The following is a 26,048-nucleotide window of genomic DNA, read 5'->3' on the forward strand; positions in this document are numbered from 1 at the left end:
TTATCAGATTGTTTGGTTTAATTATCAATGTGAGAACAGCCTTGTAATGGCATCCATAACTTCTACTTTGCTATGTCTGTAGAAAGAAGCTAATTGCAGCCCCCAGCTACTTGAGAGTAAGAAGCACTCAAGAGCATTAGAGTCAAAGTCTTCTTACCAGTGAAAGATGCCAGGGCATGAGGCAGTGACCACAAGATGCAGCCCTAGGGTGTTTACTGAGTATTAAGAAAAATTCTTAAATTTCTTTCAGTGGGAGATGCAGCACTGGAGGAGGCTGGCCAGAGACTTTGTAGCATCTTCAGCCTGCTGTCGTAAGGCAATGGCTGACCTCATCTTGCATTGGCAGTAGTCCTGCTTTGAGCAGGAGGTATGCAGGATGCTGGACTAAACAACTTCTAAAGCTTCCCTTCAGTTAATGTTCCTAAGGTTGAACATTAACTGCATGAGAAAGGAGCACTTGTGAACTCTCCAAATCCCTAACCTATCTTGCTGTTTTCTTTTTGTTGGAGAACAGCTTGTGGTGAGTTCTGTTTTACATGTTGCTTGTTCTCCAAGAAGACTTCCAAGAGGATAGTGTCCTCCTCCTCCCCTTCAATAATTCCCCTTCATTCCATTTTTATATTAATGTTGATGTCTGATGCTAATTTATGCGGTGCAGATTTATGTTCACTTATTGTTTTGGTAGTATTACCATAATACATACCCAACTTGTTTGTTGTTTTGGTCTTCAACACATTATTATTTTTTTCTTAAGTATGGATGAGAGGTAACATGTTGTGATTAAGGTCTTAACAGAATACGGCATGGCAGAATAATTGAATACAGGTTTTCACTACGTGTATTAGAACCACTGCATTTGTGTTTTCTGTAGTTGCTTTACTAAAGAAAGGATATGCCATGATATGCCCTTATTAGACTATTTAAAATTTTGTTTTCTATTTAATTGTTTTTTTAATTGCTTTTCCTTTAGAGCTTGTTTTGAAGACTTGCACATTCCTGGCTGAGTACAGATCAATGAGTCTCTGCTTGTTCAATTTAGCTAATCACACTTTTCCAGTCATAAAGGCAACTTTCACTTGCATAAATATATCAGGATTCTTGCTGCTGAATTTTTGAACAGATTGCGACCATACAGTATTTTTTCTGGGATGGAAATTACCTGATTTCTTGACTAGAAGATACTGAGCTCTTTGAACTTACTTTCACCTTGGATACATTCTCATTCTCTGTTTGTAAGCAAGTAGCAGAGATTGTTTTTCTGCAATGGAGTAAGCTTTACATCAGCTGCAAGGCCTGGAAATTCTTGACTTTGAGTATCTCCTTTGGATTACTTTCAGCAGTGCTCTGTGAAGTGAATTAGGCACGTTCTGAACTTCTTTGCAGTATATCTACTGACCTTTTTGTGTAAAGCTGAACCACATTTCCTTTGTGCTTTTCTCTGAGTTTAGCAACCCACCAGTGTTAATCACATATTAATGAAGCCTGAGTCCCTAGAAGTAATCATCTCACAAGAGAGGGAAACAGGTTTTGTGGGAGGGCCTTGCGTTTGCCAGTTTTCCTCAGGTCAGAAGTCATTGCTTAACTTTCCTCCACTTTTTTTGTGAGAGATAATTTAAACTTTTGGTTCATCCATCCACAAATTTTGTTGTTGTTGTTTCTAAATGCTCTCTTAGCAAATACTGTTCAAAGAGCTTCTTACTCAAGTGAGGTGAGATCGTGTGTTAGGAGGTTTTGTCTGAACAAAGTCACTTTAGAATCTCTCAGAATCTTATATATAGAGAAGTAGAGATATCTTTTTTTCCCAGAGATTGTCCAAAAATCACCAGATTGCAATTAGGCTTTTTGTCAGATAGTGTGGAAGATTTTTACTTATGCCAAGGTCACTTCTCTAGGACTGTGTTCTACAGTCAAGAGAAAAGCGGGCAGTTTCAGAGAATAAATCATTCCTTCTATTTAAGATACATGTCCTAGTGAAGGAATGACTAATTCATTCTTTGGAGCTGCCTATTTGTTTTCATTAACTACAGCAGTAGCCTTGACACCTAGTGTGAACTAGATATTTGATTTCCATAGCTGAACTTGGGGAAAACAAATTGTAGTGATTAGAAATTATCACATACATGTTTGTTGATGCAGATTCCCCAGCTCTTCCTCTGTGCCTTTTCCTCTAAGCCCCTACAGTTCAGTTCTTGTTATTGAATCAACACAGCCATGTTATAGGTAGTATTAGTTAGGGTGCAGGGACAGCCTTAGTGTGTATAGTCTAATGTGCATGGGCATCAACTTTTAAATAACTGTGCACTATCAAGTGGGTAACTGATGTCTTCATTTACATCCTAAATGAAGAATGAATGAAAATAGAGCTTATTGAAGTACTCCTTTAATCTCAACATCTGCATACGTTTTCGTTTAACAGAAAAGTATGCAAAAAAACCTGATACTTCATACTCTTTTATTAGTAAATTACTTTATAGAAGTCTTCTTTTTTCTTAAAAAATAGAGTCTTTGTCTCTATTCTGGAACCATCAGATAAATGGCTTAATTGTTAAAGGTTGCATTTGTGAAACTCTTGAGTGATCCTCACCAATCAGTGCTTCTACATTAAAAACAATCTTCTTCCCTGCTGAAGGACCTTGTATTATTTTTAGTGCTTTTGCATAGTATACCTTTAAACGTTTTCTCAGTCTGATCACTATACGGCTGCCTAACTCCTTATTTTTCCCTTTAAAAGTATTTTAAACTGAGCTATGCTATTACATCTGTATATGTCTCATTTAGGGTAACTTACACTTTTGGCAAGCAACACTGAAAATATTTTCCAGCTCTCGAGGTCCAGCCTAACCTTCCATTTCTGAAGCTCTAAATGAGGAGCTGCACTGCACATGTAACTGCAAGTACTGGGACTGAACATCTCATAAGGAGAAATTCCTGCCAGATTATATATACCTCATGATTTAAGTAGGGCTGGCAGCAGCATAATGGAAGCTGCTTTTTCAAAATAACAACTCTTCAAGTGCTCAACAAGAAATCCATTTGTTTGGTGATTTCTTTTTAAGTATTCCAAATTTGGAGTGAAGAGGAGGTTAAACAACTCCCTTTTTTCTTTCTGTTCTGTAGATACATCAAATATACATGAACTCAGGCAGTCTGTGGGTCTAGCCATTCACTTTGAGATTGCCATAAAGGACTCTTTAACACTTACATAGCCAGGATTAAATAATTTCTGGCTTGATTATGTGCTTGGTGTGAAAATCCCAAATTACCTTTTACCTTTACTGGGACATTTATCAAATCAGTCAATCTGTGCCAGTATATTCTCCAGAGCAGGGCTGCAAAGGTGTTCTGAGGGTTGGAGCACCTCTCCAATGAAGACAGGCTGAAAGAGCTGCGCTTGTTCAACCTGGAGCAGAGAAGGCTGTGAGGAGACCTCACTGCAGCTTTCCAGTGTTTAAAAGGGAATTATAAACAGGAGGGAAATGAACTTTTACACAGGTAGATAGTTGAAGTTAAGCACAGATGGAGTTTAACAGTATCAACTTCCAAGTGAATAGTGTGCAGTCTCTGTTCAGAGCTTTTTAACTGATGAATGAGGGAGCCTGTGTTTTGTGTGGACAATACAGTATAGAAGTTCTGTTTATATTTGGTTGTTGCATCCTAATGTTTTTTTCTTTTTGATGGATATAATAAAAAGAAAAATGTACATTTGAACAGGTGCAGCTTTATGGGTTTTAATAATAAACTAAATTAATTGCTGTTGCTGCAAAGTCAGAGCTTAATATTGAGGCATAGGCTAGTGGAGTTAATGCCATGTTTATACATTCGTAATACTGCCATATTCATTTTGCTTAAAGTCTAATAATGAATTTTTACAGTGAGAATAGCTGCAGCCACATCTTATTTTTTCTGAAGCGCCGTCTAATTTAAAATAGAGATCATAGTAAGACATACAAACAAATGCCTACAAATACCAACACTATATGCAGGGCATAAGAATAAGCTTGACAAATTGCAGGATTACTTTGCTTACTGATGAAATTTCATACAGAACAACTTTGGATGTAAAATAAAATGCACAGAGTTAGCGTGTAAACGTTGCTTTGGAGTGTTGGCTACTTTTAAAGCTTGAACAAAAAATAATGATTTAGTGACAATATGAACTTTTCTGAGGCAGTTTTTTCCTAGTTGCAGTAAATGCAGCGTGCATATATTAAAAATAAATTGATCTCCCATTTTTCATTTGGTGTGTCATGTTTACATCTTAGAGGCAGAGGGGAAGGAAGATTTTCTTTTTAGTTGGTAAAAGTCTAGTTAGTCTTTTTAGTTGGTAAACGTGTTAACTGTAGTAAAATGTCATCCCCATTACTTGCACATATTTCAGCTTTATGTTCATGAAATACTTTAAAAATGAAGTAATGCTAGATGTAATACCCATGTTTAATCAAATATCGAAAGCTATGAATAAAATCAATTTATTTAGTCAACTTGAAATACTTGTTTACCTTATTTCAATCATAACCCTCCTTTGATGGAGGAAAATGCTGATCAGTGATGGCAGTGAACACGTAGCACGTGCTCAGAGTTGAAGTGGTACTAATCACTGAATTCATTATAGACATTTGTTGATGAACAGTGTTTTAGCTGTTGCTGACTACATTAACATGGCAAGTGATCGTGTGCAGATAGAAAACTGGTGGCCAGGAAGTGCTTTTTTGGTGTTGGTTTTGAAAAACCTAGATTGGGTAACCGTCTTAGAAGTGATTATACAGTATGACTTCTATAGCTACAATCATCTGCTTCATTCTGGGGATTCTGCCCTGCAGAGTAGGGCCACTGTCTGCTCACCTCACAGTCTGCTGTGCTTCAAGGAAGTGCCACTGCCTCTTAAACAGCAGTTCCAGGCTCTGGTGTCCTTGAATTTCTTCCTGTCTACCACTGCCTGAATCCTGCTCATCACTTCGAGCCTCTTTTTGGAAAACCCCTACATTTCTGATTACAAAGCATTTTTTGAGTTTATTGATAACTGGAAAGCAAAATATAGATCAGTGCCTGCATGGGCAGTTCTGAGAGTGAAGTGCAACCATTAGGAGCACAGACAAACACTTTGTAACCATAGGAGGTAAGAAGGCCCTTATTGCAGGCACGGTTTGTCACTTCTCAGCAATAGTTTAGCATGATTTTAGCAGCAGACTCAAATAGTCTACAGTTACAGTTAACATTGAATTGGTAAGTAAACTTTTTATACCGTTTGTGCTTTTTCAAAGCAGTTTGCATAATGAATTCAGCACTAAAATAAAGAAAGGACACAATTTAATAGGTTGGTAACAGAGCAACATGGTTTGTAATTCTTTGCATGAGCGAGTATCATTTCTGGCTTATTCATGCATAGCCATTTTATCAACTTTTTGCGTTTTTGCATAGAAGTATTTTTCACTGCCGGGAGTTTAAACTGTGGTTGAGCTAAGTGAGCAACCTTTTTCTTTTAAAGGGGGCTACGATTAAAAGGGATGAACATACTGGTGCGATTGTGGTGGCAAGGATAATGCGTGGAGGAGCTGCAGACAGAAGTGGTAAGGTGTTGCTTCTTGGCACAAGCCATTCCAGTTATAAAATGTAGATGATGTGGTGAAACGGGATTGTTTTGTTCCCATTAAATACATCACTATCAAAAGAATTCGAGGCTTGGGATAATTTTTCGAAGTGATACTGGTGAAAGTATTTGTGCAGATTTTTTTCCCTGAAATCTCTGGCAATTAGGTATCTGAGTTAGAAGATGGAGAAAGCTGGTGGATTTTTTTGGGTGTTGTTTGCTTGTTTGGAGATTTATCATGGTTTGTTTTCAGTTGAAGAATTCCTCTTAGAAGTGATGTGACAAGCCAATAGCACAACCTACTAATGGAGGAAGTCAGAATGGCTGCATTATTTATATTAGTGCATCCTTTTGGAGTAATTATCAAAATACCAGACTACCCCTGGATCCAGTGTTTATCTTCAGGTCCTCAAAATCTTCAAGAACTCAAGCAGGAGATCCTGCAATTATTCTCCTAATGTATCTCTTTTCAATTAGGAGAGCCTCAAAGAGCCATGTTTCCCACTTAGATAGGATAGTGGAGTAAATCTGTATAAATATCATTGAATTAGGAAACATTTGTATCTCAAATTAGCACTCACAGCTTAAGTCATCTTTGCAGTACTTGCAGCTGTGTAGCAACAAGTAGTATGAGTAGAAAAAGAATTGGCACGGGTATTTTTCAAACATCTGCATAAGAGTCTGGAAAAGTCATAGAGGAATCATACTAATTTTTGGGAGGAAGGAAGGGAGGTGAATAAATCAACAGTCTCAAGCTTATCTATGGGGGACAGTAGCTGTAATTGTGTTCACCATATATCCCTGCTTTTAAGTAAGAATTCAAAGGAAAAAGCTGAGTGTTGACAGCACTTTTTGTGTTATACATAGCTACCACTTAACAACTCGTTTTTGCCTTCTGTAGGTCTTATTCATGTTGGTGACGAACTCAGGGAAGTCAATGGGATTCCTGTAGATGATAAGAAACCTGAAGAAATAATACATATTTTGGTAAATAGCATTTTAAAATTAATTCAGGAGAGTCAGGTGATTGTACTTAAAATTTCTGATGTGTTTCTTAGTAAATAGTTTATGTTACAATAGGTCATTTTCTTCGAGTATAATCATTTACAAGCCTCTGTTTCTCTTAAAAATATATCAGATCTGAACAATAACAAATGACTTGTGAGGAGTTAATGATGACTACGTGGCGGTAAATATGTTGCAGACCTCGATGTGTCACCTGAAGTTTATAAGACCCATAATGATCTGTTGGATTCAAATGTTTAAATTTACTAATTTCTAATTCATTAACTCCAAGGGAAGATGAATTCATAATACGTGTACTTGATAGGAAAATAGATAGTATATTAAGAGTTTGCTTTGTAAACTGTACTCTTAAGATTTACATATGATATATGTGAACATAGTCTCTAAAGCCAACCTGTTTACTCACTTAAGGATCACTAGTGCAAGTAATAGTTTTGATTCTTCCTGAAATATTTAGTATTTTTACAGCAAATAAACTGATGAAGGTCATGAGAGCTCCTTATGGTGCACCCATATCTACATACATAAATACGTTGCTGTCCTACTGTGTTGAATGGCAGTTTCTTGTGATTCAGTAGCCAAGATGATCCATTTCAAGTGTTAGCTCATGACATTCATATTTGCTTTATAGCTTTGCATTCCCTACAGAAACATATTTTCCTGCAAAAATTAATATTTAAAAATCTCTAGAAATACAATAGCACTACAAAAGGTGTGAACAATTTCCCCATTTACCTCCTTGAGGTACAATATAAACTTCAAAAGCTAGTTAGAGCTTGTTTCAAAAGTAACAGAATTATTGATTCCAGCCCTGTGGCTGGTGAAATAAGAACTTGGCTGCTGTTTGTCAAACAGTGAGCTCTTGGATCGCAGACATGCAGCAGAAGTATGTCTCACTTGGTAGTGGACAGGCCTGTTTCCATTTTGCTTAAATCGTTGGCTGTCTGTTGCACTCTGTGAGTTTTATGAAACTTGTCGGCTGCATGCAATAGTAGCAGAGTCTCCAGCTGATTAGCACTTCCTTCAATGGCAAAATGTCACGGAGGCAATGGGAATATATTGTGGTTAATAAGTAAAATGTAGCCAGACACACTTAAAGAGGGATACAGGGAAAGATGAATGGATGAGGTGGTTGATGATGGCTAACTTGTTTTAAGATTTATAGTACAGGACTTTTTTTCCATTTGGTACGTGTAGCCTATTCAAAAATATTTTTCTTTTCTAGTTTCTTTTACTTGCCAAAAGAATAAATCCCCCAATAGTTTTATATGATAAATATGGCACAAACGTATCTGAATTTTTCTATCAGGTTTTTCTGAAAAATGAAATGCTAGTTAGATTTTTCCAGAGATGTTCAAACTGTGCCAAGAGTCCAGCAGTAGCTTCTAATATGTGTATATTTTAGCTGTGGCATTTGCTCCTGCTTTCAGTGAAGAAGTGGAACCTTCAAAACATGCAGGTGCCAGACTCCAGCAGTCCAACTCTGCCCATCAGTGGACACTAGGAATTTTTGCAATTCAAAGTTCAGTATGGTGAAGCCTGTCAAATTCCATCAGTAATATTTGGAGAAAGACTCATTGTATTTTGAGTATTTTTTAATTAATCTGAATTTCTTTTCCTTTTAAGTTTTCTTTGAAAAATGCCTTTTTAATTCTTTGTGCATTATATTTTTAAATGTTCAACAGGCTCAGTCTCAAGGCGCAATTACATTTAAAATTATACCCAGTGTAAAGGAAGAAACACCATCGAAGGAAGGCAAGGTAGGCAAGTATTCAAGAATATTTCAGAAGGTAAATGCAGTAAACATCATTGCTGAGGATCAGCATTGTTTGCTTAGATGGCAGAACCCAAAAACGTCTCTTCTGCCAGTCATCAGTTTTTCTAATGCGATACTAATGTGTAGATTTACAGGTGAGTGCAGCGAGGTTCTTAAGCCTGAACTCTGCAGCGATGAAGTTGGCAGAGGTAATTCGCAATCTTCTGTGAGCACCTGGCTTCCCTCCAAGTATTGCTCCTATCTTACAGTGGGCAAAAGGCACTTCGTAGCACCTTAGTTCAAAAGTGTCTTCTCTTGCTCATATGAGCACACACCTGGAAAGTCTGAAGTTCTCTTTGATTTTGGGAGTTGGATCTTGCAACCTTTACTACATAGGGATTGTGTTTGTAGGAGCAATGAATAAAACATTTCTTTATTAACTTCTGATGTTAAACTTCCATGAGAATGATTTACAGCAGTAAATTTTTATTGCTTTATGTTATTTAGTGCAATGTTTTTGAACAGCAAAAACAGAAGATACCTTTGGATTACATGTTAATACTTTGATTCTAAGGAAAAAGCTCTGTTTGTTTCAGATGTTTATCAGAGCCCTATTTGACTATGATCCTAATGAGGATAAAGCAATTCCTTGTAAAGAAGCTGGACTTGCTTTCAGAAAAGGAGATATACTTCAGATCATGAGCCAGGATGATGCAACCTGGTGGCAGGCCAAACACGAAGGTGATGCCAATCCCAGAGCAGGCTTGATCCCTTCAAAGCATTTCCAGGAGAGGTGAGCTACTGAGAAGCATAGTTTCATTATCTTTTATGGTAAGAAATAACTTATTTTCCAAGTGGTTAAGTTAGCATAGTTGTCATATGTATGGTCATAGATTACAAGGTCACGATAAGCCTGCATTTGTAGCAAGACAATTGAACTTGGAAACCTGTTGTTGAAATACTTTGGATTTCCTTATTAGTCTGGCTACAACTAATAATGACAAAAACTGGTAGGATAACACTGCTCCAGATTGAAAGAAAAAACATATGGAAAATAGCACATCAGTATCTCTATTCACACTGATGTACTATGCAGAAATAAGAACTGCACAGATTTTGGAGAGCTTACAAAAATTTGAGGCTCAGAATTTAATTTTTACACTGTAAGTAGATTGCATTGTTTAAAGTTAATTTCTTATGTCTTAAGTCTTCTGGATATTTTGCAATAGTCTCATGATGTTAAGTGTTTATTAATCCCAAATTTGCAGTGAAAACTAAGGAGTTTGTGTCTTTACCTTACCACCTCCCATTTTATAGGAGATTTGCACTAAGAAGACCAGAAGTGCAGATTCAGCCACTGAAAATTTCCAACAGAAAATCATGTAAGTCTGTTAACCTGGAAAAGAAATCATACTCTTGATCTCTAACCTTATAAAATAGCATTTTGTTTCAGTGTTGTGACTAGAGGATGCATTTCTCCAGGACACAACTTGATTGCATTGTATCAAAAGGAAAATAGATAACTGTAGCAGCTTAAACGAAAAGCTTTAACAGCAGCAACAATGATTCCTAAATCCTCTGACTTTGTTTTCAAAGCAGTGAGCCCAATTAATGTTTTGATATATAAAATTTCAAAGGTAGAAGAGTGTTCTTTTCCTGTTGAAATAGTGCAGAATTGGCTCAACAGTTTCTGTAATTCGGACTGCATTAATATGAAGAAATTTATAATGAATGTGAGATAAAGGACTGGTTATTCGCCCTTTCCTTTCCCATATAGTTAGTAATTTTTTGTGTCTTATGAAGGAGCATGATTTTTTAAAAGTCAGGACACTCAGTTCTTTTACAGGATTTTATGGAACAACTTCTTACTGTTTTTAAGCAAATTTAGTCTTAATAGTTTCTGCTTTTAAATACAGCAGTTGCAGAATGTAAGAAAATTAAGCTGTAAGAAAGTGCATACATTGAAACAAATATTTTCTGTCCACTGGAATTTACATCAACATCTGTTTTAAGTATTATTGCATATTTTACTTGACCTGTTATTTTTTTCAGTTGTACAGATTCGTAACAGTGAGTACAGTGTTAGAAACTATCACACTTCAGTAGGATATAAATGATAAATACAAACATGCTTGTGAGTTCAATAGAAGTATTCAAAAAATACTCTAAAATGTCCAACTATCTTTTATTCTCTAACAGTAACAAGTACAGATACTATGGGAAACAGTGGATACTGGCACACTAAGTGCAAAGCTAAATGCACGCAACCTTAAAACTCACTGGGTTTTCTGTTGCAGTTTTTCTAACTCCTTTCTGTGACTTTCGTGTTCTGGATTTTGATGGTCAATGTTAGTTTTCTAATCTACTCTTTCTATCTTTCATTCCATTTCACTATTTGATTGCATGCCCTAATTCTATTATTAACTTGAGAGCACTCAGCTGTGTAATTGCAATAACCGTAGCATTTGTAATTTGCTTAGGACAAAGAGGAGTTTCTCTGGTTTGTAGTAAATCTATTATTCAAGCTCTGCTGTGCCCCAGTTTTGGAAGTGTCTGGTCCTAGTGTGTATCTATTTCTCTCTGCCCACTGTTCTCAAACCTGGATAAAACCCTCAAGAAGATTCTACAATTAAGAGTGCAGTGGTGCTTATGAAGAAGTGAATCAGTTGCAGCAACACTGCATGATTTCCTTCAAAAAGGACTGCATCTTTTCAGCAACCCTCAAGTGAAAGGTTTTACAAGATGTTTCTCACTCTTCTTGACTTGGAATTGACAAAATTACAATCCAGATAAATCCTGCAGTATTATGACTGCTATTGTTGTTCATGCTGATACTATTTTCTTTGTCTTATCAACCTTAAGCAAGAAAGGAGATTTTCTCTCTTCTTCCCCTTTCCTTTAAAACTCAATGGAGTATTTAAGTGAAACAGTATCCTTGTTAGCATTCTCTTTTAGACTTCCTCTAAACAAAGCCAGATCCATGCAACTGTCATCTGGAAGACAGAGGTCATCTAGAAGACAGATTCTTTAAGTGTGAAGGAAAGACAGCATAGTAATGGGGATTTGTCATTCTCTCTCTTCCTTAGCTCTTAGGACAATTTGCTGATAAATCTGCCAGAAGATTGGCAGTACTGTTCTGAGTTCCATCTCCTTATTCGAGGATCAAAGATGTTTTTAGTGTTGGGAGAGTATTTACATCCTGCATTGAGAAAGCATTTTAAGGACCATAATTCACCTGTAGAAAAATTTCATGACTAGAAAATTGCACGAGTTACTCTCAGGAAAACCTTCCACTTATTTGGCTTTTCAAGAAGATTCCATGAAAGCTGGGAGAATCTACACCCTTCTAAAGTTAGGAAGGTTTTTCCAGTTACCAAACACGGATGTGAAACTATGAGATATGGAGGTCTTGTCTATACTTGTACATGGTAAATACCATACCAAAACTGATGCTGGAAAGCAATGCATTAGTTGGCTGAACAAACAGCATACTGCCAATATCAGAAATATGCGAGGAAGGGGATGTAGAGATTAGAAAACTGGAAAGGTCTGCTGTCATTTTTTTCCCCCCTTTTCTGTATTGGGCACACCCTCTAAAGTTTGTTTTAGCAACCCCCCCCCCCCCCCAGTAGAGAGGTAAGAAGTCCTTAATGCTTGATTTTGCCTGATTTTTTTTTTAGTTCTGTGCTATGGGCTTTCAACTTGATGCAAGGCTCTTCATTGTTTGGAAGGCTAGTTGTGTGGGGAAAGTGATGTTCTGTAGATCTTTATAGCTATACGTGGAAAGGTTTGTTAATGTTGTAGGTCCCACACAATCATACAGCCTGAATTTCCATAGCAGTTTGGATGGAAAGAGAAATATCTAATAGCTTCCAAAAGACAAAAGACACCTGTTGATTTCAGCAGATCTGCTACTAGAAGTTCATTTCGTGGGAGAACTGAGATGTTCTGGAAGCTTTCTTGAGACATGGGAAGTAGCGCTGGATTCCAGTCTGCTCCGTTTAGTCAGCTCACTCCCCACATCCCACATTTTGTAATGAGGAGTAAATCTAGATAGATGGCATTGTTTTTAACAGGGAGAATTGAAGATAGTGATTCTGTTTTCTTGAATACCAAGATGATGTGAATCAGCTCTGATTTCCTAGGCTGGCTTCCAGAGAAGTAGTGTCCTTCTACTTCAAAGTTAAAAACGAATCAAAATTGTATGCAAGAAATATCTGAGAACTTTTTTTTCTGTCTCTCAAGGCAGTGTTGGGAACTGGGGAGGGCAGTTGTATTTAACTAGAAGAGCTCTCTGAAATTTAGTCAACAGCTATTCCCAGTAACACTAACATCTATCAGGATCTGCTTTGTTAATTATGTTTCAAATCCTGCAGGCAGCTAGATTTTGGGAAGATTTCTTTCTATTTCACTTTTAGTTTTAAAATAAGGGTAGAAGTATAGAAATGAAATTTAGTACTGAGGACAAAGAAAAGGAGAAATACAGGGCGATGGGGAAAAGAAACAAGGAAAATGGAAGAACTGGTGGACAAAAGTTGGCCATCAACCTCTTAGACAATAGCCACAGAGGGTGGGCTTTGAAGCGATCAAATAAGTGCAACTGACAGTATTATGCAAGAGCGCTGCAATAGACAATATTTATGCTGTAGTTCAATTGATTCCTGATTCAGTTTAAACCCAACACTAACATATTTGTTTTGTTAAAGTTTTTGAAACAGTGAATGCAAAAATTGCTAATACAAACTCTGAGCCATTTCATTTTTTTATTAATGGTTAGAAAGCCCTTATAGTAATTTCAATAAGATTTAAAGAGTTTTAAAAACCTGAGATAAGTGGCAGTTAGATGTACTGACCTGTTGATCAAATAGATAGCATTATTACCAAGTGCAGAAATGATAAAAGGGTAACAAACCTCTCAAGCCTTCTCAGCATTTCTCTCAATACTTAACAGCAGTGAATTTTCAGCAAAAAGCAGTGTTGCTTGTGCGTTAATCCCATGGGAAAATTGCATTGGAAAAAATAGTGAGAAGAAACAGAATAAATGGAATGGAAATAAAGGAATAGAGATGCATGAGATTGTGTGAGCAGGACTAACTCTGCTGTGCTGGAAGAGTGCACCTGCCATACACCTGACACGAGGCATGAAGTGTTCTTTGGGATGTAGAAGGGAGGGGGCAGTGCTGGCTGCGTGAAATCCACTGAAGTGTGTCTGAGCTTGTTAGCCATGGCTGAAGGCCAGCTCGGATGGAATCTGCTGCTATGGTATTCCTGAATAGTGCTTAACAGAATTCCTGGCTCTAGGAACTCAGCTTGGGCACAACTTTGCAGCCAGAGTTGGCACTGTGAATTCGCCTTTCTCTGTATCCAGTCCAAGGAGTGCCAAGAGATTTTGTACAGAGAATTCTTTTAATAGTTCCCAGTCTGCTAACTTGAATGCAAAGAGTAATCACGCTCTTACTGTAAGAGTCACTGCCAGGGAACATGGCAATTTTTACATTTGTTGCTTACTTTAATTCTTTAATTTTTACTGTAGTTTGTAGATAAAATATTGACCAACTGTTGGTTTTTTTGTTTTTTTTTTTTTTTTGGGGGGGGGAGGGTAGAGGGGGTTGGAAGAAGGGAGAGAGGGAGGGAAGTAAATTTCTTTGGATAATAACCAAATAATTCAGTTGCTGTTCTGCAGTTATGAACCACAGTAATCAGCCAAGATATTATATCCCTTCATCATAATTTTGCTTTCATAGCTGTTGTTGTTAAGTATATATGTATTGTCTCTGGTATGAAAATTAGTGGCAACTTTGTATTTTGTGCTAGTGCAGTCAGTAACTTCTGTTAACTTACGCAGTGCATGCATGTGTGTATATTTATGAAATACATGAATCCATGCTCTGTGTGTACATTTGGGTATATAGGAAGTACATGAGACAGAGCTGTTTGGAGATGATTTTTTCTTGAAAATACATTTGTTCTGTATATGCAATGCTAAATGTAAATGCTTACTGTGGAGAAGTCATCAAATATTTTTTCAAGAACTTAAAACCTATTTTACGTCCAATTTTGATTTACCATATGTGATTGGCATTGTATGAGCAAGAGGAAAGATTTAACTGCAGCCAAATGGTATTCATTCAAACAAGATGTAACCCACTTTATCCATGGATGAGTGTCTTGTGAATTGAAGATCGTGTTCTGCCAGCAAAAGAATTTAAACATGGCAAAAGAATGAATGCTTTGTACCACTTGTATTGAAAACTAAACATTTAGGATAAGTGTGTAGTAGGGCTCTTTGCGTGTTATAATTGCTGCACGAGCTCAACTGTGCCTTTCTTCTCAGTATTTTTCTGTTTTCCTATTTGATACTTGATTGCCCACCTGCAAGTAGTTAGGATTAAGAACAAAAAATACACCAGATCTTTACAGTTCAATTAGCACATTAGCATCTTTGTTCAGAAGTCTTCTGTCCTTACAAATACTAACTTCCTACTACACAGAGAAATTAAAGAAACCTGAACCAAGGTCACATGAGACAGAAGTGGAAATGGTTCTCATAAACTCTTGCTCTGTTCTTCACCACAGGACTATCTTTCTTCATTTTCCAAATTGCAGAGATACTGCTGTCTGAGGATGTTATGAGACAATTAAATTAGATCACCTTAAATTTTTGATAACATGAACATATGTGCATCATTTGACCTGTAGCATCCTATAGGATGAAAACTGCAAAAAACAGTATAAATATCAGTTGCTGTGTGGTGCATCGCTAAAAAGTCAACTGTTTAATGTATTTGTAGTGTAGGTCACTGTATTATACTGTTTCTTACACAATTTCTTGTTCAGTACAGTGAAATAGGATTTCAGGGATTATGTAAGGTGAACAGAGCTATTGGTTTTCATTTCAGACTGAGAAACATTCAGATGAGATTCTTTGATGAGATATGATTGAAATTCAGCAAGAGTAAAAAATTTTGATCTGGTGCTGAACTGTTCCAAAGAAGTTTCTGAAGTGGCACAGGTTGTCTGAAGTAATATAGTCTACATGAGGCCCCCGCATCGATCCAAATAAATTTCAGTTAAAATACATACAAAAATACAAAGTGTGTAACTACTATTCTGCATTGTTGCAGTGTAGCTTATTGGCTATCCTGAAATCTTTCTAAAGCAAATAAAACCACTTCTATCCTAAGCTTCCATTGCACTTGTGTTTCCTATTTCTTTTTCTCATTTATATCATGACACTACTTCATTGTTGTTTCATGAGCTCCTTCCATGAATATTTTCTTTGTAACTTCTGCCTTATCACACTAAGTTTAATTAATGGTATTTCTTCTTTTCTCAGTGTTTTATTCATTCTGTGTTGCCTTGTGTTGGTTTTTTGTTTTGTTTTGTTTTTATTTTCCTATTTCCCAACAGATCTCTTCCTCCTTATTCTATACCCTCTTTTAGTCTGTTATTTTTTCCTTTCAGATGAGCATCTCTGCTTCTTCTCCCACGCTGCTTCAATTTAGTGACGCTTCCTGAGAAGTCCTATCCTAATTTTCCGTCTCTCCAAGCTTTTGAACTTTTGACGTGTATCTGCAAATATCTGCTGTATACATCCAGTTGATTCACACAGAGCTCTGTTATGAAGTTTGCTGGCAAATAATCTCTGACGTTAATGCAGACAGACAATAGCCCTAGTAAAATTCCCAGTGAAATTTGAATTGAGATGTATGTGGTGATGGCTGTTTCATAGCTGCATTAAGTTGTGAAGACCACTTACTTCCCACAGTTTTTCATTATGGAGTGTTACTTTCAACCTTTGGAGTAGCACAAGAAAACCAAGAGCAGTACTAAGAAGGAAATCTTATAACAAAACAAAACAAAAAGTAGAATTTCAAAACTTCATCTCAGAATTAAACCTCAACTTGTAGACATTTTGGCTTCTGCCTTCTGGCATCAGCTGGCTCACTTGGTTATCCTAACATCTTTAATTTATAGCATTAAATTACAAATTAAACCGATGAATTAAGACCATTCCCTTTCCTACCACAAGCCTGGGCTCTTTTCAACTGTCTTAGCTCAACTGCTGTAGCTCCACCATCTCCCAACCATGCAGGCAGAGTTGTATGAGTGCGTACCCATGTGCACATGCCTCCTTTTCTCCCACCCCAGCCTACTGAAACCATATGGTCACCTTGAATAGCAATAAATTGTGAATATTATTTAAAGAAATCTTTTGAATTAATTTTTTTTTTTTAATAAGCCCTCAAGCAGAAAATCCTTTTGTATTCATGTCATGGGATGAAGTGAGAAACTCTTCTCTACTCTGATAGAGAGGAGACTTTTGACCTAGCCTTTGCTTGAAATGTCAGCCATGCATGAAAGATTTTAAAGTATCTCTTGAATATTCATGTTCCGAGGGCAGACCGGCTTCATGGAAACTTTGAAGTGTGTATATTTCAGAATTATTTATCCAAGCTTCAAAGGAAATTTAAATAACATCTAGATTGTAAAATCTCCATATAAATCTAGACCTCAATATGTAATATCTCTATGTACAAAAATCCATTATATATATGTTACTTTTCTATGCTAGCCCTAAAATGATTGTAAGAATGTAAATTTTCCACTGTTGAGGAGGCAGAAATGTATTGATTTAGTATGGGTAAACAGAAAGTCTTAAGGAGATCTATTATATTAGTGTGGTGTCAGAGAAATAACAGAGTATATGAATTCTTTCAGCGTTATTTAAGCTACAGCTAAAGACATTCCAAAAAATACAAAAGAAACCTCCAAAACCCAGCTGCGAGGCAGTAGCAACTGTTATTTAAAGTGCAGAAAAATAGTGAGATCACATTTATGGTTCTGATTCTTAGAAATTCTAGGTTAAATGGAATTAACAAACTCTGCCTTTAATACAAAAGAGATCTTCCATGACAGCTGGGTAAGAGCACTGCTACCAGAAGATCTCCTATAGGAAGCTTACAGCGCACGCACCATATTTCAATTTCTTCTCAGGTCCTTTTCTGACTTTAAATGTAGTTAAACCTTTAAGTGAAACGCGGTGCCGACATGATGGTAAATATCTCAATGTAATAGGTGCTGTTGAGGATTTTAGAGTAGCTTACATAGCTACATTTTCTTTCTGTTTATGAAGTATTAAACAATAATACTTTGTTTTTTTGGCTGTTCTAAGATGAGGAAGCGGTTGAGTGTGGTAGGTGCTTTTTTCTTCTTAGATTTAACTTTTCTTTCTTAAGTTATGCTTTCTCTCCATTTAATGATTTCCTTTCCTATTTTTCCTTTGTGCTTCTCAGAGGAAATTGAAGGTACATGTACAAAAGTTTCCCTGCATAGCCCAATAATTTTATTTAGAGAACATGTGTTTAGAATTAAACTGAAAAAAGTGAAATGTTTCTAAGAGGTGTTGTACATATAATGCTTCTATATTGCCATCAGGTAGACTGAATCATTTTTAAAGTAGATGAAGGTACCAAAATGCTCTTGGTTGCTTCATGCAAAGATCTATTATTTGAACTGTTGTTTTTAACTGCTTTCCCTCTTTCTTGAACTGTTGGAAGATGTGTAAAGAGAAGTATCATAAAAAAACAGTGCAAAACTTGGGTGGGCTGGGTTGGAAGGTGGTTCTGACCTAATTATGTGGCCAAGAGAGGTCTTGCATTTCTAATTAATAGTAAGGAAGTATTTCTCTGAGACGGTAGAAAGTTCATCCACGTTGTATCATCTGTACTGTTTTCCCTCCGAGTGTAGCCGGTTACTGTTATGCTTGCAGCATATGTTAAAGTAATAGCAGCTGATCTCTTGTATTTCTTTTTTTTTTAACTTAAGAGGCCTTTGTTTATAAAGCGTTAGAAGTTGTAGCTCATACTTTCGATCAAAGGGCCTCCGGTACGTAAAAATACACATTATAGTTATTTCATATCAAATGAGAGGATGTGTTTTTGATCAAAAACCTTTCTGTCTAATCCAGTGAGCCAAAACTTAAAGCTGAAGTCTGATAATGTATAATTTACAAAAAAGCTTGATTTACATCAAATACATTTTGCTTTCTTTTAAGTGGCATCATATTTTCTATTAACTGATAAAGTGTGAATAATACATTGTAAGAATTCTGTGCAGAAAATGTTTGCTGTCATCAAAATTTCCGCTTGAGAAGTTGAAAGGATCAGTGTGCATGCTGCAAAATTCCAGAACATCTTCAGCTAAAATATAAAACAATAAGCGTTGTTTTATGTTTTTAAGAAAATGGCTTATTGAAGGCTTTCTAATGCTATGCTTTGTACAGTTGTCATTTTAAAGTACTTCTGTATTTTTTGCTGGGCTTCTAACAATTCTGCTTTATTTCTTGGCTCTTATTCTGTATGCTTTTACCCTTCGTCCAGAAGATGCTGAATGTGCTGGTCACAACAGTGGATCCTATCTAGGTGAGCAATTGGTTACAACAAACAATTTCTTCTTTTCTTTCAGCCCCTTTTCCCTGGAAAACTACTGTATCCACTTTGCTTTTGGGGGTAATCTGCATACAAATGTCTGTACCGTGCATGAGAAAAGCATGAATATGAAGGTTTTAAAAATGGCTCATTGGATTTGACATAAAGGATTTATGTAGTGTGGTATGCCACTATCTGGTTAATAATAAGGTACTAAAATACTGTTTAAATTTAAAAAACATAAATTTGGGAGAAATACTGACTTTTTAGGCATGTTGTGTCAGCAATGTATTTAACACAACAGAAAGGTTACTATATCATGAAAAGACTTTAAAGGCACACTTTCAATGTTTTATCCAAGTTTTGCTTACCTTCTCATTCTTTGTATGTTTATCTACCAATTTTGTGAGCACACAGTTATACAGAAAGAATACAAAGCAAATTTGTAGTCACTGTTTTTTTTTTGTTGTTGTTTTGTTTTGTTTTTGTTTTTTTTTTTTTTTTTCCCATGTTACAAAATAATTCTTAGCAACCCAACAGCTTAAATTTTGCTTTAAAGCTAGTCTGAACTCAGTGTATCATTGCAAGGGTTGGGGAGGAGGGGAAGGAGTCCTTTGGCTTCAGCATTCCAAATTTCAAACAAAAAGGTGAATGTTCCATTATATGTTTCAGCTTTTTAATTTGTGCCATTTTAAAAGCTATGTAAAAATATTTTGGTTGAAATTGTCCAGAATTCCTGCCAGCTGAAAGCTGGCTGGAATGGATTTTGTGGCAACCAGCCCTTTTCCCAAGGCTTTCATCCTCATACTGCAAGCGGAAGAGGAAGAAACATGTCAGAGTGCTTTAGTACATCCAAGTGATCGGGTTCACTGAAGCACCTTAAACCAGGACTGTAAATCAGAGACGGTTTTCACTTTGTAGTGTGCTGTTTTTAAATGTGGTGTATATAAACAGCATTGGGAACACGCGAACTATCTAACTGAAAGAACCTTAATCTCTTTTCAAAACCTTAGCAGAGTATAATTTTATCATGCATTTACATAATAACTAATGGCCATCTGATTGTGCTGAAAGTAAAATTTTAGATTTGTTAGTAAATCAACTGTATTAATATTGAATTGTAACTGCATGGAGATATTGAAGCATACCTGGAAAACGGCGCTTTGGACTTTGGATGTGATTCTGGCTGCATTACATTTTTGTTGTTAGATATTTTAGTTAAAGAAGAAAATATTTTTTTCATCTTTTCTCTCTGAATGCAAATACACACAGCGTGAATTATCAGAGTCAGACTATCATGGTTTTGCAATCAGATCTTAGTGGGTTGCTGCTTGATATGAGTAGAAAGGCTGCAAAACAAAATTTGTCGTCTTAATGCTATTTCCCATTCAGTGAAATACTGGGGTCAGTAGTTGCCAAATGGCTCCATCACCTAGGAAGGAGATGTCTTGAGAAAGAGACTACTATTGTTCTCAGTGCAAAGAACAAAAAATTGTTACAAATATTACTGGAAAACAACTGCACACTGCAGGTAACGGCTTAATCTTTTGAGAGCTGCCATGTGTTGGAGAGTTGCCATCAGTCCACAGGCAGCCCTGCAGCCCTGTGCTGGGTCTGTGCTGTTGGAAATGAGGTGACAGGTGGGAGCTGGAAGACAGAACAATATACAGAAAATAGACCTATCTAAGGCTAGGACCAGTTGTGTGGAAGAGACTCAAGAACTCTTTACTCTCCAAGAAAGGATCAGGCTTCCTCACAGTGAATCTGTCTGATTTTGAAAACAGTGTATTCTGAATGTCCATCCATGTTTTGTAGTACTGTTTTTTGGAGCTTATCCTGAGCATTCTTGAAAGATGGCAAGCATTTAATGGCTCTCCTGGCTTACTAAGTAACTAAATTTCTAGGCAAGCTTTCAGTATTATAATGTAAAGTCTGAAAAGAAAGCCTAAATGCAGTCACTGAAGGGCTTGAGTCACACCAACAAGGTTGGGATGGTTTTGTGACAGCTGAGTTAATGGCCTGTTGTCAGTGTGCTCTAGCCTGTCACAAGAACAAGGCAGTCCAAATTCCCTTCACCACTGATGAAGGAGCGGAGCTGTATTACCTCGTATTTAGGGCTGATTATAGTCACACATATGAACAGTTACTACCAGCTAAGTGTGGTGAATTTTTTGCATATCTAAATTTTAGAAACAGTTTTCAAAGTATAGATGCACTGACAGCTTCCGAAAATCAAAATAGTAAGTTGTACTTCGTGCTGCTTTTGGTATTGCGTAACCACACCAAACGAACCACAACAATTCTATTTTTTGTCCTTGATTTTTAAGTCAGTGTTATGGCTGTGGGTTTCGAGCTCTGTATGCGTTCACATTCCGATCTGTGAGCCAGGATGCTCTCTGAATATCCAGACTTCTCTAAAAGGATACGTACTTCAGACACACATGAGGTGGTCATGAAGAGTGATAGAAGAGTCATCTTTCAGATGGCGTTACGTTCAGGGTTATCAGATCTGTTATGTTCAGGGTTATCAGACTATTAATTTGAACTCTCACCTCTAAAGTGACTCATAAATTTCACAATTTTTCACTGAATTCTAATACTTCAGTTACAGTGTAGTATCAGATGTTTCTGCTGTAATTTCCTGAGGAACTGCTGGGGAGAACATTAGGACCATGTCTGTGCCAAGCTTAAAATGCAGTTACATTGCCTGAACCTTTATCAACATATAGTAGGTATTAGATGAATATCATCTGTTTACTAGTCTCAACTTTGTCTTAAAAATCCAGACATAATCTAAATTTTTATTAACCCTGCCTAAATGTGCAAGCTGGGAATCAGTCCAGAAGCAGGCAGCGTAAGACGTCTGCTCTGTGTTTGTGCAGTTGCTGTGTAACAATAGAAATACTCAGTATACGAGTGGGTTTAAAAAAATGACAATATTTTGAAGGGGAAAAAGAATATCCAGAAATATCTCATAAAAAATTGCACCTTGGTAATGGCCAGGGTGCCACAATTACTTTTGTCAGTAACATGCATATGAATACCAAAAGTACTTGTAAATTCATTTACAGATAAGCACCATTTGTTCACTACAAGTTGTGTAAATTTAGACTAAATTCTATGAAGAATTTTAATGCAAATTTTAATCCTTGTTTTACTGAATGAAAATGAACGAAGCACGTGTCAGTGCCTTACAGCATTCTGGAGCCTTCCTGGTGAATGTAGCACACGTGAATGTGAATTATAGTACTTCCTTTTAGCGCAGTTTCTCTTTGTGAAATCAGCTTTCTAGCTTTGTAAACATATTTAAATCCAAATTTACTCAACATAGTCACAATTTTTGTTCCCTTCGTTAGGATTTTATTATTAAATCTAAAGAAATGCAACATTTTACATTGTTGTCCTTTAGAAGTGTTTTAGGACTGGATATGTTTGCATGCTGCCAGTTTTCAGTCTGGATTTCTGCATGAAGCCCAGGCGGCTTTCTCTGTGCAGATGTAAGGATGTACATTGCCAGTGATTAGAAGACAAATTGGGCTGTTATTCTAGACTTGTTTGTTTGTTTATGTGTTTACATTCCTAATCTTATAGGGATAAGTAATTCCTCTTGGGTTGTTGTTGGCCCTTATCTAAGTGTTAGTAACAGCTGATGATTTTTGTTTCATGTTGAGGAGTGCCATACGGTTTGGAGGCATTTGAAGCTGTAGAGTGTTTGTTCTTCTTATTTCCTTCCAGCAGCTATTACACCAAACTTGTTACATTCCAGGGGCAGTTTATGGGTTAGTACGTTCAGTAGCTTCTAGTCATGTAGCTGAAACCAGTGGACTGGTGCAAGCTTCCTAATGCTCACAATGCTAGTCACAAAGTTTTCCCCTTTTATTTTATAGTCTGCATTCTTGGCAGCTGAGATTAATTTTTGCTGATATCCATATTCTGCAGACAGCATAGGTCGCAACTCCTTTTGTGTTCACTGAGTTTTATTTGATCAAATATCTCAGGCAAGTAATTCTTTTTCCCTCTGTTCTATTTTAGACATTTACTTTCAAGCTTAATCATTTTATAGAAACTTTATTTTTCTATTGGAAATCAATCTTCCTTTTGTTTTTCCACAGTGATTTTCTCTATATTTTTAATAATACTCTATAATTAATTTAAATTTATTAAGTTTGATTTTCATCTTTCCTAAATTGAGAAATATGCAAACACTATGAGAGTGCTTTTTTGCTTGCTCATGAATGTTCTCCTGCCTTGTGAGTATAATGTAGTTTCAGTTCAGCTTAATCTTTTCACGCAGTCGTAGCTGCCCAACATATATTATAAATGCAAAGTTAATAGAAAATATTTATTAACAGTTCTTTGTAAAACAGCTTCTGAAGGTCACAGTACAGTTAAGCCACAAACATGAGGATATATAATCACAGATTTGAGAGGGGGAGAGACATGTTTCAAGGAATGCAGTAGCAGTACCATAAAAATGGGGGATGTATTGAAAACAGTCTCATCTCTTGTCTCTGCACTGTACATTTTCCTTAGTTTTGAAAGTATCTTAAAGCAAGCTTTTTCCAAAAAATTCCAGGTATTTAAGCTGAAGTTAAGGAGCTGTTGGTAAATGTGCTGCTATGAGACAGCTGCTCAGAGGCATGGAACTCTGGGTGTTTGTAAGCCTAAAACCAAAGTGGTACAGGGGGGATTGGTTGGCTTCATTTGCTGCCTACCCTCATTCTCAACAGTGGAGTGGGGAGATGCTGGCCCTGTAGCACAGAACGGAACCTTTGTAGATATGCAGGTGCTGTATGCTGTGACAAAGCTCTTTATTCTGTCAACTGTTTAGAAGTAAATGGTAAAGGCTTACCATTTTTTTCTCTAGATGCTTATACAGTACAATTTTCAAAACAATTTTCAACTTGTTTTTAGAGCAGTTTTTTGATCTGGTGCCTTCTATGAAATTTACAGCCCCCTTTTGTAGCTGCTGTTACTTTTAACCTTTCTTTATACAGTTGTGTATGCAGTTAGATGAGATGACGTAGCACCAATTGTAGTGGTTGGAAGGGACCTCTGGAGATCATCAGTCCAGCCTCTCTGCTAAAGAAGGTTCCTACAGCATCTTTGCATCCTAATGGATTTTCACTCTATACTGGACAAGATCGCCTGGGCTTTCTCTTGGATGTGTTTACTGTTATCAATATTTTGACAAAACTTTTCTCACTGCAGTCACTTCAGTGTTAGTGTTGTTTATTTGCATAAGAAAATAGCATATTTCAGTATATTTTGGTATGTGTTCCTGTCTCATATTTTTGTCACTCTTCTATCTCAGCCCAGCTCTCAGCCCAACACTCTTAAAAATACCGGTGTCCTGTTCTGTAGATGTTTGCTCTTCTTCATCGGTTTTTATTTTACTTATTCATATTTTGAACTTTTATGTGCATGTATGCATGTATTGTGAATTCCTATCGATACAGAGATTTACAGCAGCAAAATTAGTTGGTTAACATTATTTTTGATCCAGATTCTGCAAAGATTTATGCTAAATGGAACTGTGCAGAACATGCTAAGCCTGTAACTAAGCTCTATAAGATTTTGCTGTTAAGTATTTGCAGAAGTGAGTGTTGAATTTGCCAGATACTGCCTTTGAAGATGAAACTGTAATATGACTACTTCTCACACACCTAAACATACGGGTTTTTACAAGTTTATGAAAATATATTGCTGAAAAATTTGGGGTCACCAAAAGTTTACGTATGTTTACTGTCCTACAGAATATTCCTGGGGGGAAAATGGTGTCAGGATTTTTTCAATAATTTTAAAGTGTGTGTAGAATTTGAGTTTTACTTTCCTGTTCCCAATTAATGGAATCAGTTTTGCAGTCCTGCTAGAGCAAAAGTAGTGCAATAGAGATACTGGTAAAATTAATGTAAAGGATTTACTGAAGAACTGTAAGGTAACCATTAACAAATGAGTCAAATTAGTTTTTAAAATACAGTGTTAGAAGCCTTTTTTATACTGCTCTGTTTGAATACGCCTGTGATCTCCTTGTGATTATTTGAAATACCCAGTCTTGCAGATAGATGCTGGAGATGTAACGTTGTTGACACAATTGGAAATTGTAAATGCAAGTTTAATAGGAATATTAACTTTCAGTTTAATGCTAACATATCCGTCATACGGCAACTGTATTGTCTAACATGTTTCATGGTGTTTTGGCATTTAACTAACAGTGTTTGGTTTTAGTCTTAAACATCTTCAGGAAAGGTTCTGTGCGCTTTTTTATGGTGTCAGCATGGACTCAAGCACAAAAAGTTATTCAAGGAATTAATTTTCATTAATCCTTTCAACCCCCAGATGTGTTCTTGTGTTGTATTTGATGTGTCTGTATGCCATGTTGATTTAACAGAAATGTATTGTGTGGTATGAGAGTCTGTACTGCATGAATGTTTTCCTTGTGTATGCATACTAATGTGTAAGACACTCAAATTATCTAAATATGTTAACAATTTACTGTAATTATTTTTACAACTTGTTGCAAATGTCATGATCTAATTGGTAATCCTAATTCTTCAGTTTAAGTAGGCAACTGATACAGTTTAAAACCACAGCAAAAAATCATTCCAGTGCCATGGCTTATTTAACATGCAGTATGTTCTTTTATTTCATGCACCGGTCCTCGAGTGTTTGGAAGAGACTGTTTACAGCTTTGGATAGACTTGCTTTCTTATTTTGAAAAAATCCTGTTCTTATTGCAGCTGGTTTTAGAAGAAGCTTTCGCCTTAGCAGAAAAGATAAAAAAACAAACAAATCTATGTATGAGTGCAAGAAGAGTGATCAGTACGATACAGCAGATATCCCAACATATGAAGAAGTTGCAAAATATAGACGACAACCTAATGACAAATACAGGCTTGTAGTTTTGGTTGGTAAGTTGTTTTCCTTATTTTTAACTTGGTAAAACTTAGGACTGCTGATTAGCGCAGTGCTTACCACAGAGTAATTCAGCCTGGAGTAGATCTTAGGAGATCAGCTTGTCCAGCTCCCCACTCAAAGCAGGAGCAATTCTGAATTCAGAGCAGGTTTCTGGTGACAGCACCCTTAGGAACTTGTCTTCCTACTATGTCTTCTCTTTTGTTCCCACCATTCACCTCAGTGAAGAGGAAGGCTACATCATCTCAGTAAGTGTTAGATGGATGCTGGTGGGTCCCCCTGAAGCAGTCTCTTCTCCAAGCCCTGTTCCCTCATCTTGTCTCACATGTAGGTT

General features: G+C 36.6%; 1 protein-coding gene across 6 annotated transcripts in view; it reads left to right on the forward strand.

Annotated features, from left to right (window-relative positions):
* The window catches only part of MPP7 (MAGUK p55 scaffold protein 7), a 144,285-nt gene that overhangs the window by 103,495 nt on the left and 14,742 nt on the right, over positions 1 to 26,048 (forward strand). For 5 of the 6 annotated variants that reach the window (XM_052693095.1, XM_052693097.1, XM_052693099.1 and 2 more), the window contains 7 exons: positions 5,486 to 5,567; positions 6,489 to 6,574; positions 8,299 to 8,373; positions 8,966 to 9,162; positions 9,687 to 9,751; positions 18,755 to 18,793; positions 25,540 to 25,710. In XM_052693095.1, coding sequence (XP_052549055.1) covers positions 5,486 to 5,567; positions 6,489 to 6,574; positions 8,299 to 8,373; positions 8,966 to 9,162; positions 9,687 to 9,751; positions 18,755 to 18,793; positions 25,540 to 25,710 — 715 coding nt within the window. The remainder of the gene's footprint in view (positions 1 to 5,485; positions 5,568 to 6,488; positions 6,575 to 8,298; positions 8,374 to 8,965; positions 9,163 to 9,686; positions 9,752 to 18,754; positions 18,794 to 25,539; positions 25,711 to 26,048) is intronic. The other variant, XM_052693101.1, reaches the window with a different exon arrangement.

This window comes from Tympanuchus pallidicinctus, unplaced genomic scaffold, assembly GCF_026119805.1.
Source record: "Tympanuchus pallidicinctus isolate F22 unplaced genomic scaffold, pur_lepc_1.0 scaffold3, whole genome shotgun sequence".
Lineage (NCBI taxonomy): Eukaryota > Metazoa > Chordata > Aves > Galliformes > Phasianidae > Tympanuchus > Tympanuchus pallidicinctus.